Source organism: Mustela lutreola, chromosome 2 (assembly GCF_030435805.1).
Source record: "Mustela lutreola isolate mMusLut2 chromosome 2, mMusLut2.pri, whole genome shotgun sequence".
Lineage (NCBI taxonomy): Eukaryota > Metazoa > Chordata > Mammalia > Carnivora > Mustelidae > Mustela > Mustela lutreola.
The window spans coordinates 9,700,816-9,717,656 of NC_081291.1; the positions used below are offsets into that span (position 1 = coordinate 9,700,816).

At 57.7% G+C, this 16,841-nt stretch overlaps 1 protein-coding gene across 1 annotated transcript; it reads left to right on the top strand.

The window, feature by feature from the left end:
• Positions 1-4,005: 4,005 nt before the first annotated feature.
• Positions 4,006-14,929, top strand: NANOS3 (nanos C2HC-type zinc finger 3). The gene is made up of 3 exons (XM_059160197.1): positions 4,006-4,144; positions 10,381-12,651; positions 14,594-14,929. The coding sequence occupies exons 2-3, from the start codon at positions 11,835-11,837 to the stop codon at positions 14,659-14,661; spliced, it is 885 nt and encodes a 294-aa protein (XP_059016180.1). The 5' UTR covers positions 4,006-4,144; positions 10,381-11,834; the 3' UTR covers positions 14,662-14,929.
• The last annotated feature ends 1,912 nt before the right edge of the window (positions 14,930-16,841 follow it).

Here is a 16,841-nt window from a genome sequence, read left to right on the forward strand (position 1 = left end):
CGTGATTCAGGCAGTGGCTGCACAGATCTATTTATTTATCAAAGCTCATAGTTTGTATAAAGGCTGAATTTTACTCTCTGTAAATTCTACCTCAAGAAACTGAACTAAAAATAAAAACCCTCCAAATCTTCCTGTCTTACTTAAATCTAAACTCCTCTGTGACCGTTGCGGCCCTGCATGACCCCACCTCCCCCAGAAGCCTTCCCTGACTGCACCCTGTCCTGCAGGCTGGCCCCCAGGCCTCTCCTGCACTCCTGTGCGCCTCTAGCTCTCTGAAAACTCCTTCTTAACAACCAGCTAGCTCTGTGACCGTGGCAGGCAGGTGCCACGTCTATGTTGTTCCTCAGCGTGCCAGGAACATGGTAATTATCAATACATCGATGCAACAGATACTGTCTGAGACTCTACTCTGGTGCCACAATGATCAAGACGAAGCTTCCTGCCCCAAAGGAACAGACACCTGAGTGCAGGAGACAGACGACAAATGAGATATGCGGTAAAGCATACAGTGTGGTCAAAGGTGATAGAGTGATGAAAAAGATAGGGCAGGATAAAGCAAGGGGGTGTGATCTGAAACAGCCAGGAAGGATGTCACTGAGGAGGTGACATTTGAGCAGAGACCTGAGGGAGGCAGCCTAGTGGGGTATCCGGGGAAAGTCTCTCCCAGAGGGAACAGCCAGTGCAAAGACCCTGAGACCAGACTATGTCGGGTGTGTCTGAGCAACAGTGACCCATGTCCCCAGAGCAGAGTGAGCAAGGAAAGGAGTGGAGGGATAGAGGGTGGCGGGGGTAGGACAGGATGGAGTGTGCAGGGCAGTGGTGAGCACGGGAGCTAGGTCTGAGTGAAATCGGAGCCATGGAGAATTCTGAGCAGAGGAGGGACACGACCTAATTCCGGGGTTCCCAGGTGCCCTCGGGCTGCCGTAGGTGGACCAGACTGTATGAAGCTGGGACAGGAGAGCAGGGAGGTGGTGGGTGCATGGGACCGGGAAGAAACTTGATAGGGGCCCCAGAGCATTTAGGAGGGACAGGAACTGAAGGTGTTCGTGGGCACATTTCGTTAAGAAAGGTTTTGGCCCCAGCAGCTGGAATGATAGAGCTGCCATTTCCGGGGACCTGGAAGATGGCTGGAGAAGTTAGTTCGCGGTTGGAAGGAAAAGCTCCTGCCCGGGGCCTCGTCCAGATTTCCCTGTCCAGGCTCTGGTGGTACGCAAAGGAAGGTGTCCTGAGTGTGCAAGCTACACACCCGTCTGGGCACCAGCGGCCGCCACCCAAGACCCTGTTGACCTGGCAGGCGCATCCGAGGCCACAACCTTGTGGACCTCTTGGGGCTGGGGCTCTGCGCCCTCCTGGCTTAGAAGGGCCTTCTGGCTCGCACCCCCACTTGGCCCACATCCGGGTCTCTAAGGAGACCCCTGAGTGGACAGAAGGTGACATGGGGTGGGAAGTCTCTCAGGGGGAGGTTCAAGAAGAGCCGCTGCTGAGTCACAGCCGTGGGTCCCCTATGAGTCAGCACTGGCAGGGGCCCCAGGAACTGGGGGCTGGGGTTGGGCTGGGGAGGGCAGTTCCCACGCCCAGAGGAACCAGGCGGTTGGGGCACTGGGGCTTCCCCCACTGCCTCTCCCATCCTGTGCGGGGCTCCGGGGGATATTCAGAGGACTCTGGGGGTCAGGAAGTGGGGAAGGGGGGGGGGCTGACCACTAGACTGGGCTCCTGGAATCCTCTCCCAGTCTGACCCAGTTCAGGAATGCGGAGGCTGCCCGCCCAACAAACATGTTGCAGCAAGGAGTAGAGCGAGCCATTAAGAGGGACCACGTGCCAGGGCGCCGTTTTCGGGGACCTCAGTTCCTGGGGGGTTCTATTTAAGAAGAGCTCCTTCCTTCTGGGCCCGCTGGATTTTGGCAATGGAGGGTCCAGCCTGGGCGGGGGGGGGGGGGGTAGGATGCAGGCGCAGTCCCCAGCTGCTGAGAAGTAAGGGGTGTGGGAGGCGACGGGAGCTCCCGGCCCTCGCTCACGAAGAGAGGGCGCTGGAGTCTGCTGCCCCCTGCCGGTGGCCTCGGGAAGCTTCGCTTAGAGTTGCTGGAGCGCTTCTTTAGGCCAACTCTGGAAGGAAGGAGCTGGCGAAAGCTCGCGCGGGATCGTGATGCTGAAGCCTCGGGGCTGTGCCACCGGGGGCAAAGGACAAGATTCACTTCGTTGGCTCGCCAGGAAAAGTGTGAAATGATTGTCAATGAATGAATGAATATTGTATATTCCTTCTCAGTTAGGGGAGGAGAGCGCTAGGGAGATGACCCCACCCACTAAGGCCCAATTACGATTTACTCTCTCCCTCTTCCATGCATGCCCTCCCTCTCAGGGGGAGTTTGGGATAGAGCGGGGCTGGACCCTAGAAGCCTTTGGGGGGGGCTGCCTAGAGCCATCCACCCGCCTGGGCCAGCTGGAGCTTGGCTTTCTGGGCTGAGACCTGAGGAAGGGGGCAGGGTGTGGGGAGGCGGACCTGTCAAGGGGAGAGCCAGGCAGGGCTGTCTTGGGGGGACAGAATGGGGAAGGGGATGGCCAGGTAGAGGGGGGCCATGGCCCAATAAGGGTTAAAGCCTGGGCCTGAGTGGGCTGCAGGAAGGTTTCTCTGGCCCCCAGTCAGACTGGGATGGGGAATAAATAAACAGAATGAGAAATTTGTCAGCTCAGCCCTGGCCAATGGGAGGCCACTTGGCTCCACAGTCTGCCCTGAGGTGACCTCCTTCCACCAGCCACCAGCCACCGTGGCCACAGCAAGCAGGGACTACGTGTGTGTTGGGGAGTTTATGGGGCTATGGGCATGTGGATCCCTGGATGGAGCCTCAGCAAGTGTCCATTTCCCACTGCGGGTGCTTGAGTACCTGGGTGGGGAATGGGGGCTCCATGTAAGCATCTCCACATCCTCAGGGGAGCCCCGTTGTGTGTACAACTTCTGAGTCGACTTCCTGTATATGGCCTGTGTATCTGGCCTGTGTATGTGCCTATGCCAGATGGCCGCAGGGACATATGTCCCCAAGTGTCTCTGTATTTCCCGTGTCCTTATGCCCCCCCACCCCCGGCCCCGTGGTGCTGGGGACCCGCCTGGTGGGTTTCGTGGGGATGAGTGTTGGTTCGATGAATTCTAGCATATCTATCTGCCCTTTGTACAGGAGTATTGTGAACATTCTTGTGTGTCTGTGTGCCTGACATGTCTCTGTTCTGTGTGTATGTCCATGCGTGTTCAGGTATTGTGCGCCGGGGTGTTCCCATGACTGTGCACCTGGCAGGTGGGGAGCTAGGATGGTTTTGTGTGTATCTCTCTCTATCTTGTGGTATGTGCTCTTGTCCGTGTGGGTGCGCGCGCGCGCTCAGAGGCCATCCCTGCCAGGTGAAGTCTGTGCACGTGCCTGTCCGTATTTTGTGTGTCCGTCCCTGCCACTCCAACCCCCCGCGTATTTCAGTTTTGACGACAATCCTCTCGTCCTGTGCAAGTAATGTGTCTGCATTTTGCATGTGTCTATGTGCTCCCTGGGTCTGTGTGTGTAGCTAGGTTTTATGGATATCCTCGTGTGGCCGGTACCCCAGTGTCCTTACATGTCCTGACATCCCCTCCCATGGGTATGTGTCTGGAAACCCCTTGCACACCCTTCCCTGTTTTTGTGGTCCGCGTGCCTTTGTGCGCGTGTGCTCCCCGTGCGCCTTTGAGGTCTACGTGCGTCTGGGTCCCTGCGTGTGCCCGCTTGCGCCCCCGTGTCCCCCGCGCGGGCCCCGGGATCTGCGTCCTGACGCCCCGTGGGCATCCCCGCGTGCGTCCCGGTGCGCCTGGCGGGAGGCCTCAGGACACAGACGGCCGCCGCGGGACCGACCGCCCGGCACGGCGCAGGGAGGAGGGAGGGGGCGGCGGCGGCGGGGAGCGCGGGCACGTCACCGAGACAGACAGGCGGGCGGGCGGGAGGCGGCGGCAGCGGGTTCGAGCCGGCGCCGGAGCCCCGCGGCCTGGCCCGGGGCCTGGCCCCCCGCCCCCCAGCCCCACGCCCAGCACCGAAGCCGCCGAAATGCAATTTCCCGTGCAGGCGCCTCGACTCAGGGGGCTTTTCCGGGCTGGTTTGGAAAGCAGAGGGGCAACGCGGCGGCGGCCCAAAACGAGGTGAGCGCGGGCGCCGGGCGGGCGGGGGTGCCGCCGGCGGGGAGGGGGCGCGGCGGGGCGGGGCGGCGGCGGGACCCGGCTGCGGCCCCCTCGCGCACCTGCTCACGGCCCGGGGGCTGGCGCCCCGGCCTCTGCGGCCCGGCCCTCCATTGTTGCGGAGGCTGGAGAGGGGGGCGGGGAGGGCCCGGCGGCATCTCTGCGTCTAGCCTTCCCCGAGAAGGGGAGCGGGGAAGGCCAAATCCCCCAAAGAGGACAGGCCCTCTAGTCCCCAAGGCGAGGGGGGAGGGGAGGGGAGGCCGAGAAGCCCCTGCGGGGCGGGGACGCATGATGAGGGGCTTAGGGGACGCGGAGCACGGGCGGCCCGACACCTGACCACCGGGAGGCCGCGGGGCCGGGCGGCGGCGAGCTTTGTTCTTGGGGGAGCCGAGCGGGTGGGGGCCTTGGATATCCAGGGCTGGGAGAGGCTCCGGCCCGGCGCGCGCGTTCGGAAAGGCGGCCCCGGCCAAGTTCACAGGCGCGCGGGCCTGCGCGGGCCCTGCGGAGATCGATCTCGGCGGGGGCCTGGCTAGGGCCTGGCTGTGGCCGTGGCTCTGGGGCTGCAGCCGTGAAGCCTGCAGGAGCCTCAGCGCCCTCCGAGGGCTCCCCGCCGTCCTGTCATTACCGGCCGAGGCTGCAGGGTATTTACTGGGGCCGAGGTTTGCTAACAGGAACACGCCCTCCAAAACTGGCCGTAGAAGGGAAAAATGGCCCAGAATCCCACTGCTGAGGAGCCCTTTTAAAGCGACAGGGCCCTTTTCACAGGGACTTCGCCCTGGAGGGCATGCCGAGGGTGCGGGATGAAGATCTCTCATTGGCTGATAGGAGCTAAGAAGCGGCCCCCTTGCACCCCAGTGCAGTTCACTCCCCCATCTCCTTTCCCACCCATTCCCCGCTGCCCCGGACTACTCACAGATAGATTTACGGAGCCACGGCTAGACACTCCCAAATCCCAAAGTCTCCCAATCCACACTTTATACGTGGGCAGGCATCATCCCCATTATTACATCACCTGCAGGGATGCTCATACACACGCTCGCACACATAGTCCCTCACAATAAGACTGCCACGTGGGCGCACGCATCACCCGCAATGACGAGGACATCCAGCGCTGACAGCTGGAAAACACTGCTACATTGAGAAATGCAGCCGCCACAGACGGTGGCCACAGTGTAGACACAGCCTTGCCCGTAACCCGGACACACTCATGGCTCTCTACTGCACACGCGGAGCACTTGCTTTTGCATGGGCACCCAAGGGCTGTGCTACCCTGTGACTACCACGGATATATGAAATGCCCAGACATGGGGATAGATAGATACCATTATCCACAAGGACTGGCACCCATGTGTCTGCCTGAGCAGGGACCTACCATCACCACTGTCACCCAGGCACCCGAATAACCAACACATACACATGGATGCTACGAGGCCCGTACAGATGCTGACTTCAGGTCATTGTAATCGTCACATACACACCTATACCACCTATAGCACAATTGCACATGAGGACACATGGTTGCCCATGGTAAAACTGACCTCCTAGACACCCATTATAACAATCACCCACATGCAGCTATGAACAGTCTGTCAGTAACTATACCTGTAGTCACCTACCCTAACACTTGATTATACCCCTGGACACCTACCATCATGCCAGCACACAGAGAGCATATCGCATGCACAATGGCACACACACCCACAGGCAAATGATAGGCACAGGCAGAAATGCACAGTCGCCTGGATGGCCAGAACCCCCACACTTGTTTACTGAGCATCTGCTATGTACCGGGTTCTGTTCTAGCACCAGGGATGCAAGAGATCAAAATCCCTGCCCTCCTGGAGCTGGCATTTTAGGGAGAGGAATGGGGGGCACCAGGTAACACACAGACTACAGTCACCCACAGTGACACTGACAGACGACAGACGCCCACACACCCTGGCTCACGCATCGACCTGCAATTACCCACAATTAGCCTGACACACACCCACAGTCGCACTGACATCCACACACAAACAGAAGCCCACGGGAGTGCCGACACTTGTGCCAACACAGAGACACCGCTGGCACGGAGACAGGCACCCGCTCTAGCGCACACCCACCTGGATACACAGACACCCACAGAAGCCCCAGAATAGCCCACCCGAGTAGCTTGGAACCCAAGCCCACTGCAGCCCCCCAGTAACAGGTCCATCGGTAGCTGCTGCCTGCGTTATGGTAAATGGAGTCCATCTGGACCCAGACCCAGGGTCCCCCTGCTCCGTGAACCTCAGCAGAAGTGTCTGAATTTCCCATCAACCTGCCCAAGGCCCCTCTGCAAGCCCAGCCCTAGCCCTGAAGAAGCCCGAGCCTTCTTGCCTCCCCCATCCCTGGCCCCGTATCTGGTGGCCTTGGGACAGAAACTCAGGCTCCCAGCCCACTGGGTGGCCTCAGGTCTTGGGACAGATGAACCCCTTGGCAGAGGACCCCACCTGAAAGGCCAGGCAGCTGGAGAGGAAGCCAGGAGGGTAGCATGGGGAGGACAGGCGGGAACCTGAGAGGCCATGGAGGTAGCAGGGAAAGGAGGAGCCCCCTCTCCTACACAGCCTGGGCCTTCAGTTGGACCCCACCTGGGGACGCCCAAGTGCACTTTTGTTACACGTTCCATCATGGCCTCTTTGTCTGCCAGGCCCTCTCCAGCTCCTCCTGCATGTCCCCACCAATGTCTATCCACACACACAAGGGCACACACACCAGGACACTTGCACACTGGGACATACATCCGGGGCATGCACACAGGAACACGTGCATGAACATATATCTAGGGACACACAGGCTGCCAGACACCCTCTGGAAGCTCTGTGTCTCTGACCTCATGCCCCTGCTCCATGTTCTTCAACTTGACAGCAGAGCTGCCTCCATCTATCGTCTCCCCATCTGGCTCCACTGGACTTCTCACCTCCAACTCTGACCCCTAGACCCACGCCAGCTGCCTTGCCTTGCCTTCCCGGAGCGTAGGGTGGGCATGAGGGTGGAGGCAGGTCAATGTGGCTTCTGGGTGGCTCCCCTCATCCCATGACTCCCAACCCCCTGCCTAGACAAATCCTCCCAAGCTGGGATGTGGCGGAGTGTGTGTATGTTGCGCGGGGCGGGGGGGGGGGGGTGTACCCCAAGGACTAAGGAATGGGAAGAGGCAGAATAGAGCTAAAAGGCCCTGAAGAGTGCTCCTCCCTTGCACCAGAGCCTGGGGGTAGGAGGAGACAGCTCCGCACCCCCATGCTGGGCTTCAAAGTCAAATGGAAACCCAGTTGGTCTTCCAGAAGGCTGTTAGGATGCCTGACGGGAAGAATAGTCAGCCTCCCCTCTCCTACCTTCTCAACGGCCCCAAGTCCAGAGAGTGAGATGCAGACAGAGGCCATCCTTCACCAAGGGCCCGGTTGACAGACAAAGATCAGGTATAAAGAGGCAGACACACACAGGCAGACCCAGACAGCCAGAGATATGAGCACACCCAGGGCGGGAGACCCAAATACTGGTTCATGAAGACCAGTCAGACCCAGACAGACATGGCGGGCAAGGGCAGAAGGCTGCACTGACCACCGCAGACAAAGGCGGCGGTCAGACCCCTATAAGGCGGGACTGCGGGGTTTCCTTCCAGCCCTTCCTTTAGCTGGAAACCTCATCTTCTTATCCCAGTCCTGACCCTCTAGACCAGGTACCCTCTGATGGTCCTTCCCTTTATTGAGGTCAACCCTTCTAGAGACTTCTCTCCTTGGTAGGTCAAGGTCAGAGCTCTCAAGGAAGCAAGCCAGAGAGGAGGCACAGAAGGAAAAGGATGTCTTTTTTTTTTTTTTTTAAGATTTTATTTATTTTTTTGACAGAGAGAGATCACAAGTAGGCAGAGAGACAGGCAGAGAGAGAGGAGGAAGCAAGCTCCCCGCTGAGCAGAGAGCCCGATACGGGTCTTGATCCCAGGACCTTAAGATCATGACCTGAGCCGAAAGCAGAGGCTCAACCCTCTGAGCCACCCAGGCGCCCCAGGAAAAGGATGTCTTGAGGAGTTCCCCACCAGTGTGGCCAGTACCCCATGCCCGATGACCCCTCCTTCTAGCTTTATAGTCATCACAAAGTTCTGTTCCAAACTCTCAGAGCCTGACTATCCTCATCGATAAAATGCGTCTCCTAATAATAGAGTGATGTATGTAAGACATTATTATTATTTTTTAAAGATTTTACTTATTTATTTGACAGACAGATCACAAGTAGGCAGAGAGGCAGGCAGAGAGAGAGAGAGAGAGAGAGAGAGAGAGGAGGAGGAGGAAGCAGGCTCCCTGCTGAGCAGAGCACCCAATATGATCCTAGGACCCTGAGATCATGACCAGAGCTGAAGGCAGAGGCTTTAACCCACTGAGCCACGCAGGCACCCCTGTAAAACATTATTATAACCCTGCCCTCCTAAACTACCCTTCTCCCTAAGAGTTCTAGGCATTCTGCTCTTTGGGATTTGGATCTTCAAGGCAGGAGACCCCACATGCTCCCTTAGAAGGACCCAGATATTCTGAGCCTGGCAAAGGGGAGTCCTCACCCCATCGCCTGAATGGAGCCCTGTGGGCTGGGTTGATGGGCCGTGAGGGAGCACTCTCTACCCTGAACTCTAGACAAGTGTGGGAAGTGACTGGACCCCTGCCCAGGGGCCAGAGGGTGAGCTTTGGGGAAGGGGCTTCATGAGGTAAGGGAATTCCACGGGAAGCGAATGTTTAGGGGTTCCGGCTCCACAGGTTTCTGATTTGGGGACAGGTCCCGTCAAGGCGGACCTTAGGGGCATTGGGCTTCAAGGGAGTGGCCCTGGGGACTCCGTGGGAGTCTAGGCAGGCAGGATTCAGAGGCGGTTTCTGAGGGGTGGGGTTCAGTGGCCTTAGGTGCTCGTGAGGCCCGCAGTGTGCGGAGAAGGGGTGGGTTCTGATGGCAGGGTCTGGGGGCAGGCCTTTGGAGAGCTGGGCTTTTGAAGATGGGCTTAGAGGGCTGTTTTATGAAGGTTGAGTTGGGGGCGGGCTTCATGGGAGTCTGTCCGGGCGGGCTTTAAAAGACGGGTCCTCAGAACCGGCCACCTGTGGGTGGGCGTTCAGGGCCAGGTTTTAGGGAAGGGCTTGGCTGGGTGGCTTCCGAGGGGCCTGTCTCTGTGGGCAGGCTCTGGGTGGGGATCTTGGGGACCGGGCTTGGAGAGTTGTGCCGGTTCAGTCTGCCTCCGCCAGGGGGCGTTTTGCGGTTCATTTAAGTTCTGCACACTTGGGATCCCTGATCCGTCTTAGGGTTACTCCAGGGGGTTTCTTTAGGACTTAATATTCCCCAGGGAAGTGGGAAGGGACTGGAAATTTGAAGGCCCCTTCCCAGGCAATCCCTGGGGGTCCCCAGACCCAGGTGGGGGCGGCCTTTTCTGAGACTGCGTGCCGGGAGGCGGGGGACCCTGAGGGACAGGCGCCTAAATCGGTGAGCCCCTGGAAGGAGGGACTTGGGGCCCCGTTTTACAGGTGAGGGAATAGAGGGGCAGCATCTTTGCGTAGTCGGAGTTCGAACAGGGATCTGACAGACGCCTGTCTTGAAGCCCAAGGGTGAGCAGCCCTGTACCCCCACATCAAGAGGGCAGTCCCCCGCCCCAGCCCCCGCATCGCTGTTTGCATGGGCACTAACCTCAGATGAATTAAGGTGTCAAGACTCCCCAGGCTGCCAGTAGGTGTCCCCTCTAGTCCTCTGGCTTCTCCCTGGTCCTGTGGGCAAGTGGACCCTGGGGAGGGCGGGACAGTAGCCGCCCCCCCCCCACGCTGGCCCGGCATTTGCACAGGGGAACAACCCCCCAGGGTTGTTGTGATTCATAAACAGTAGTGCCAGAACACTGAGACTCACCGAAGGTATTACATTGTATTAAAATGACTTGTTTATCTCTTTGTTGCATCGATGTCCTGGGGGCAATAACCCGCCAGGCAGCGGGACGACTTGGGGCCACTAGCAGTCGCTCCTTTGCCTCACTAGCAGAGCCCTTTGGCCTCAGACTCTCAAACTGACACACAGGAGTAATCTGCACCTTCTAGGGCCGTTTTGAAGATGATTTGAGTAAATGTGTCAAAAAGCAAGCCCAGTGCCCAGTGCTGCTACATATGTTGTAGCAAAGGCTACATAAATATCTACAGTAATTATTATTTATATTTATCTTGTGCTTTTTCCAGGTCCTGGAGCAGACAGGTCCTGCTTGCTGACTTACTGAGTCAATAGGCTCCTCCCTCCCTCCTCTCTCCTTCCCCCTGTTATGCCTGTCTAGGTTTTCTGCCCCTCCTCCCCCAGTCTGGGCCCCCTGGAGAAGTTGCCAAGGGTTTGGGGGAACATTCAACCTGTCGGTGAGTTTGGGCAGCTCAGACAAACCATCGACCGTTGAGTGGACCCCGAGGCCTGGAACTGCCATCCACCCATCATAACCCCTACCTTCCAGATCTGGGGGGCCAGGGTATCTCCCAGATCCAACCTGAGCATCCCCTTTTTTAAGGCCACAGCGAAGGTCACAATCAACATTCATTGTTGTCGGTGGGTTGTGAGGACGGAGGCTAGACCCACCGAGGGATGAATGTCACTGTGGCTGGGCCGGACACAGCCGGAGGGGAATGGGCTAGGGAACAAGACCCACTTATACAGTGCTCTGATCTCAGCCTCTCACCCCTTGGGGGGAGCTGGCATCTGGGATCCTGATGGACACAGGCCTGATTTGGGGGATAAATCCTTGGGTGTGTGCGTGGGGGAGTAGTTTGGAGGGCAGATCACAAGCTCAGGGTTGGGCATCTGAAAAATCTTTCTGAGGGGGTGGTGAGCCCTGTTCCTAGAGGGTTCAGTAAAGGTTTCTTGAATGGATGGATGGATGGATGGATGGATGGGGTAGGCAGGCAGCATAACTCCTCTTCTCTGTATCCAAGTCCTGGGCCCAGCTTTTTCCCTCTCCTTGCCCAGGACCCACAGACCCCTACTTTACCCTCGACTCCCTGGCCACTTAACACCTTGGTGTCCCACTGATCCCTCCATCTGCCAGTCTCTGCCCCACCTGGGTGACTCCTGGAGGTCTCATTTGAGGGGGTGAGGAATGAGGCACTGATGAGTGCTGGGAGCCCCACCATCAGCCCAGCCTGTGTCTCTGCTCCCCCCCCCCCTTAATGTTTTGTCTCACCTCCTGTCTACATTAGGGCCAGCACCTAGTCCTGGGGGCTATGGTAACTGAATGGGGGAGACAGGCTTTTGTGTTTGTGTTTGTGAATAAGTATGGGCAGGAAGCCTTATACCTCAGTGAGTTCATCCATTAAATGGGTGTTCTGCTGAGATAATGGGTGTGAAAGCTCCCCGAGGGAGATCTGAGCTAGGGGCCTTCATCCTTGTCCTTTCCCCCACGATGAGCCAGGCACCATCCCCCTTCCTGAGACAACTGGAGCATCTGTAGCTACCCCCTTCCCCAAAGAGCCCGGGGGCACCTGGCTCCTCCCCCAGCCCAAGGGAAGGAAGAAAGAAGTTACTAAGTTACTGACTACATCAATGCTGGTTTTAGGGGTGGGGGTGTGGAAGCTTGTGGGGCAGGAGTGGCAGGCCTCACAGACCTCCTCCAAAGAGGTGAAGGCAGGGGTAGCCCTCCCAAAGCCCTTTGGGGATGTGTGTCTCCCAATTGCAGGTGCCCCCTGCAGACTGTGTCCTGTCACACACACACACACACACACACACCCGTTGCCCCCAGCCCACTCAGAGACCATGCATCCCCTCGCAGGTGCCTTTATGGGGGAGCAGCAGCAAGCCCCCCTGTGACAGTAAGGAACCTCCCACAGCCTGCTCCTCCCCCTTCACACCCCTTTGGAGGTCTAAGGAGGGAACTGACAGCCCAGACTCCAAGGCTCCAGAGAGGGGAAGGGAGGGGCAGAGAGGAGGAAGGAGTAGAAAGACGAGCTTGGGGCAGGCAGGGTTTATTCTCTCTCTGCCCCCTCTGCCTGGCAAGTGTTGCCCAGCTATGGGAACCTTTGACCTATGGACAGATTACCTGGGTTTGGCACGCCTGGTGGGGGCTCTGCGTGGGGAAGAGGAGCCTGAAACCAGGCTGGACCCCCAGCCGCAGCCAACTCCAGGAGCAGAGGGTCAGACACCCAGCCTGGAATCGTCACCAGCTCCTGAACGCCTGTGCTCCTTCTGCAAACACAACGGCGAGTCCCGGGCCATCTATCAGTCCCACGTGCTCAAGGATGAGGCGGGCCGGGTGCTGTGTCCTATCCTGCGTGACTATGTGTGCCCCCAGTGCGGTGCCACGCGTGACCGTGCCCACACACGCCGTTTCTGCCCGCTCACCGGCCAGGGCTACACCTCTGTCTACAGCTACACCACTCGCAACTCAGCTGGCAAGAAGGTGTCCCGGCCTGACAAGGCAAGGATGCAAGATCCAGGTCATCGCCGAGGCGGCGCAGGAGCTGCAGCGTGTGCAGGTGGCTGGGGGACCTGGTGTGGAGGGGGCCAGCCCTGGGCTTGTGGCTAAGCTCTTGGGGTTAGTGAAGTAGGATTAACTCCTGTGCCCACTTTGGGGGGGCGTGTAGAAAATCAGTTTAGAAAACTTAGCACAATATTCTAGAAATGTTGTCCAGTGTGAATAAGCTAGAGCTGGGATTAATGTGTGGCCTTGGGCAGGGGACCTCTCTGGGTCCATGGGGAAGTTGCTGTCTTTTTCCAGGCATGGGTGCTCTGTCGGGAGGCTATGAGGACTTGTGACAGGATCTGCGGTTAGGGAAAGCAGGGGCTCCAGTCTTGCTTGGCACTTAGGAGCTGCGCAACCTGAGAGAAGTTCTCAGCCTCTCTGAACCCCTTTCCTCATGTTCCTCCTCTGTTCACTCATTAACCAAATGGCGTGTGTGTGTTTTGTGCCAAGTGCTGGGCTGTGCCAGCAGTGGAAAAGGGTAAAAGGGAGACTGGCAGAACACTGTGATGAGTGCTGAATAGAGGAGTCTAAAAAAAGCACCTGATCCAGATAAAGGGGTCCAGGAGGGCTTCCTGGAGAAAGTGACTTCTGGAAGTCTAATCTGGTTTGATGGAGTGCTAGAAGTGTGGCCCAGGCACTGGGGCTCGTTCAGGAACTTGGTGAAAATCAGTGTATCTGGAACAAAATGTGTGTGTATGTGTGGTAGAGAGGGAGATGTCAGAGATTTGGGGGGACAGTAGAAAAGTCTATAGGTCTTGGATTTGGGTACTAGGGAACCACGGAAGGGGCAAGATGAGGTCTGCATGTTAGAGTGTGTTCAACCTTGGCCGACTGGTTGGACTGCGGGGACAGATTTAAGAGTGCTGGAAGGCAGAACACTAGTCCTCCAGGCAGAGGTGTCCATGGCAGCAAGGAGGGAGAGAGGTCTGGCACCTGGGGAAATGTGTGTTTGGAGAGGAGCACTGTGAGTTCACTGTGTGTGCATCAGTTGGGGCTGGGGGGAGCTGGGGGTGAAGCCTCCCTGCGGTCTGGCTCTCCCCACCCTGCTTGGCCCACTGTGTGGGGTCACCTGGTCTCATCAAATGCGGATTCCAGTTGTGCATGTCTTCTGCAAGTCTGGGGGGGGGGGGCAGGACCTGCATTTCTAACTAACCAGCTCCCAGCCATGTGGGAAGACCAGGGAGCAGGGAGGCTGCAGGCTTTGAGTAGTTTGAGCGAACATGGTATTGTAGATGCGAAAGGGCTCAGCTCCTGTGGGGTTTTAAAACAAATTGTTTTAGCAACTTTGTCTTTGCAGAAGTCAGCCAACAGGGGAGGTGGGCCTGCGCCGTATTCCTGCCCTTTTGGGTGCCCTGTGTGGGTACAGCCTCCCCATCAGAGTGTGAGCTCCCTGAGGGACGTGACTGGGCGGGATGACCCCACCCTCACCCCCAGCAGCTGTGCCGTGAACATTTGTTGGAAGAATTGAGTGCCTCCACAAGTAGATACTATTCCCCCAAGAGACTCAGTGAGGCCCACCTGGGAGGTGGGGGAAGCTGAAGGGACACAGAGATGATGGTCTCAGAGCCTTCTTTTTTTCTGTTAAGTTAGAGGGAACAGGAAAGTTCCCTTCCCCAGGCATTGGAGGGTGGGGTGGAGCAGCTCTCACCACCATCCTGGAAGGCCAGCCTTCAGTAATGTTCTGGGTGTAACAAATCTGGGGTTTCTGGAGCCCTGCGGCCGCAAGGGGGCAGCACAGCCAGCCAGAGTTAAAGAGTTTCTGTGCTTTGTGTCCAGCTCCAGGTCCCACCCTGGGCTGGCCTGGCCTGGAGCGTCACAGGGGTGCTATTCCAGGAGAGGCCTCCAGGTGGCACTAGAGCCCCAACAGTTCTAAAGTTTTAACCTGTCCTTTGGGAGCACTGAATCATACCCTATTACTGTCTTTCTCCTTTTCCCCTCCACTTTTAAAAATCCAGGTTCCAAAGGTGCTGGGAAATCAGCTGGATCTTCGCCCTCTTCCTGCTGCCCCTCCACGTCTGCCTAGGAGACTGGTGCAGGGAGGATGGAGATGCTGCCTTCCCCTGGTGTGGGGACCCAGGCTCCATGGAGGATGTATTTTGGGGGAAGATCCACCTTGCAAGGACCTGGCCCTGGGCCCTTGCCCCAGCCTGGAGGCCTGGTAAGAAAGCAGCAGGGCCTGGGAGCACAGCTGAAAGCGCCCCCATGAGGAAGGAGGTGGCCCTCAGATCCCCTGGCCCTCCCTCCCCAGCGCTGGGCACCCAGTCAGCACTCAATAAATGCTTATGAGTGGATCAGCGGAGTAGGCCAGGTCTTGGGATGAAGTAGCGTGAACAGCTCCAGAGGGTCTGGGGCACTGCTCTTCTATCCTGGTTGCACTCAGCCCCCCACATGTTACTCTGACCCCCACTTTCCCCACCTGTTACCTGGATTGTGGTTCATCCTGGAGCACTGGGTGAGCTGCTTTATGCTGAGAAATGGAAGTGGGCACCACAGGGGGACTGTGGGGTTTTGTGGGGTCACCCCAGCCCAGCACCTCTGAGCATGGCACTCGCCACTAGGTTAGCCCATGAAGCCATTTCTGTGATGTCTGGTATTTTCAAACTCCCTTCCAGCCATCCCTCACCCAACGACATGCCACGTGGGTAGAATTCTCCACACTGGAGGTGGGGGCCTCATCTGAGAGGGGATCTGAGAGACAATTAGACCAAGCCCTCCCTCCTCCTCCCTCAAATCATCCTGACCAAAGAGGCCCTCAGTGAATGATAAGGTCCTCACAGATGCCGCAGCAACCAGGGCCATGGAGCCACATGCCAGACCATTCAGATATAGGGAAGGACTGGGCCGGGGGGAGGGCAAGGCTAGGCAAAGAAGAGAATATGTCCTGGGGGGTTGGGCCAGCCAAGACCTCGAGCTGGAGGCACCATGGAGGTGATCTGGCTCTGCTTGCGCAGAAATGGAGGGAGATGGAGACTATCACCGCCCAGGCAGTGGGATCCAGCTCTCCCAGGCCAGGGCTGTGCTTGTGGGAATCCCTACTCCCTGTCCACTCCTCTGGCCTCCAGAGGGCAGCAGGTGGCAAGTGTCTGTTCAAATTCTTCCCCCAAGCCAAGGGCTGACCTGGGGACCTGGGCTCCATCCGTAGTAGTCCACACTGTCTCCCAGTGCGAGCAGGATTTGGACTTTGGAGGACCCTCTGCCCTTGGCTTTTGGACTTGAACTGGGTCCTGAGGCCACGCAAGGAGGAGGGCTGGGGTGAGCTGGGGATGAGAGACAACCCTTGAAGATAGCCTACTGCCCAGGGGAGGGGAGGAGGAGAAAGAAGAGGAGGGCTCCTTAGCAGCCCTAAGAGTTTCTAACTGAGTTAGGGGACACAACATACTCCCAGTTGCCCCCAGCTGTTTGCAAGTGCTGATTGTATACGCCAGAGCCGCTGGGGTTTGAGACCCAGGGAACCAGGAGAACGGGCATGTCCCGGCAGGTTCAAGGAAGGAGCTGCACATCCAGCCAGAAGTGGTGGAGGACCTTGACCCTGCCTCGCTTCCCTCCAGAATGGGGTTTCCCAGGGTCTAAGAAGGCAGTGGGAGGGGGGAACCTGCCTTGACTGTAGGAATTGGGGTGTGGGAGTCACAGGCCAAAGGACTTAAGAAAACTTCAGGTCTGGCCCACCTTTTGGTAAGCAATTGAGAAGCATTTTTCTATAAAATGGGTTTGGCAGCAGCACCTCTTAGGACATCATCATCAGGGATGTGTAAGCCTTGCCCTCAGCACCCTGTAGGCACGAGCTGTGTATCAGTAACAGTCCCCCAGGACCGCCTCCTTCCAGGCTGGGGCCTAGAAACAGCTTGTGCTTTGGAGGATGGGCAAGGCCACCTGAGCCCATCAGAGCACCGAAAGCAAACCTGCCAACTCTTCAGTTGGGTGATTAGCTATGATGTCTCAGTGGGCTTGCTCTCCACAGATACGGGGGTGTCTGTGCTCAAATGTGTACACATACGTGCACACACACAGCCACCCGCTCCTGGAGACTCTGGACACATTCAGTAACTTGTGGGGACCCCCTGATTCACCGGGCCCTGTAGTAGCCCAACCTACCTTCCTGGGGAGGATGAGAAGTAAAAGGAGAAAGAGGTGGTTAGGGAGGTTTGTGGGCGGAACATTAAAGAACTGAAAATACCTCAAACCCCAAATAGCAGGTCACAGATC

Bases quoted from the DNA above. Each gene is read 5' to 3' on its own strand.
- NANOS3 (XM_059160197.1), top strand. From the start codon at position 11,835: ATGTGTGTCTCCCAATTGCAGGTGCCCCCTGCAGACTGTGTCCTGTCA. The intron at 12,652-14,593 runs GTGGCTGGGGGA...TTAAAAATCCAG, and splicing joins AGGAGCTGCAGCGTGTGCAG to GTTCCAAAGGTGCTGGGAAA.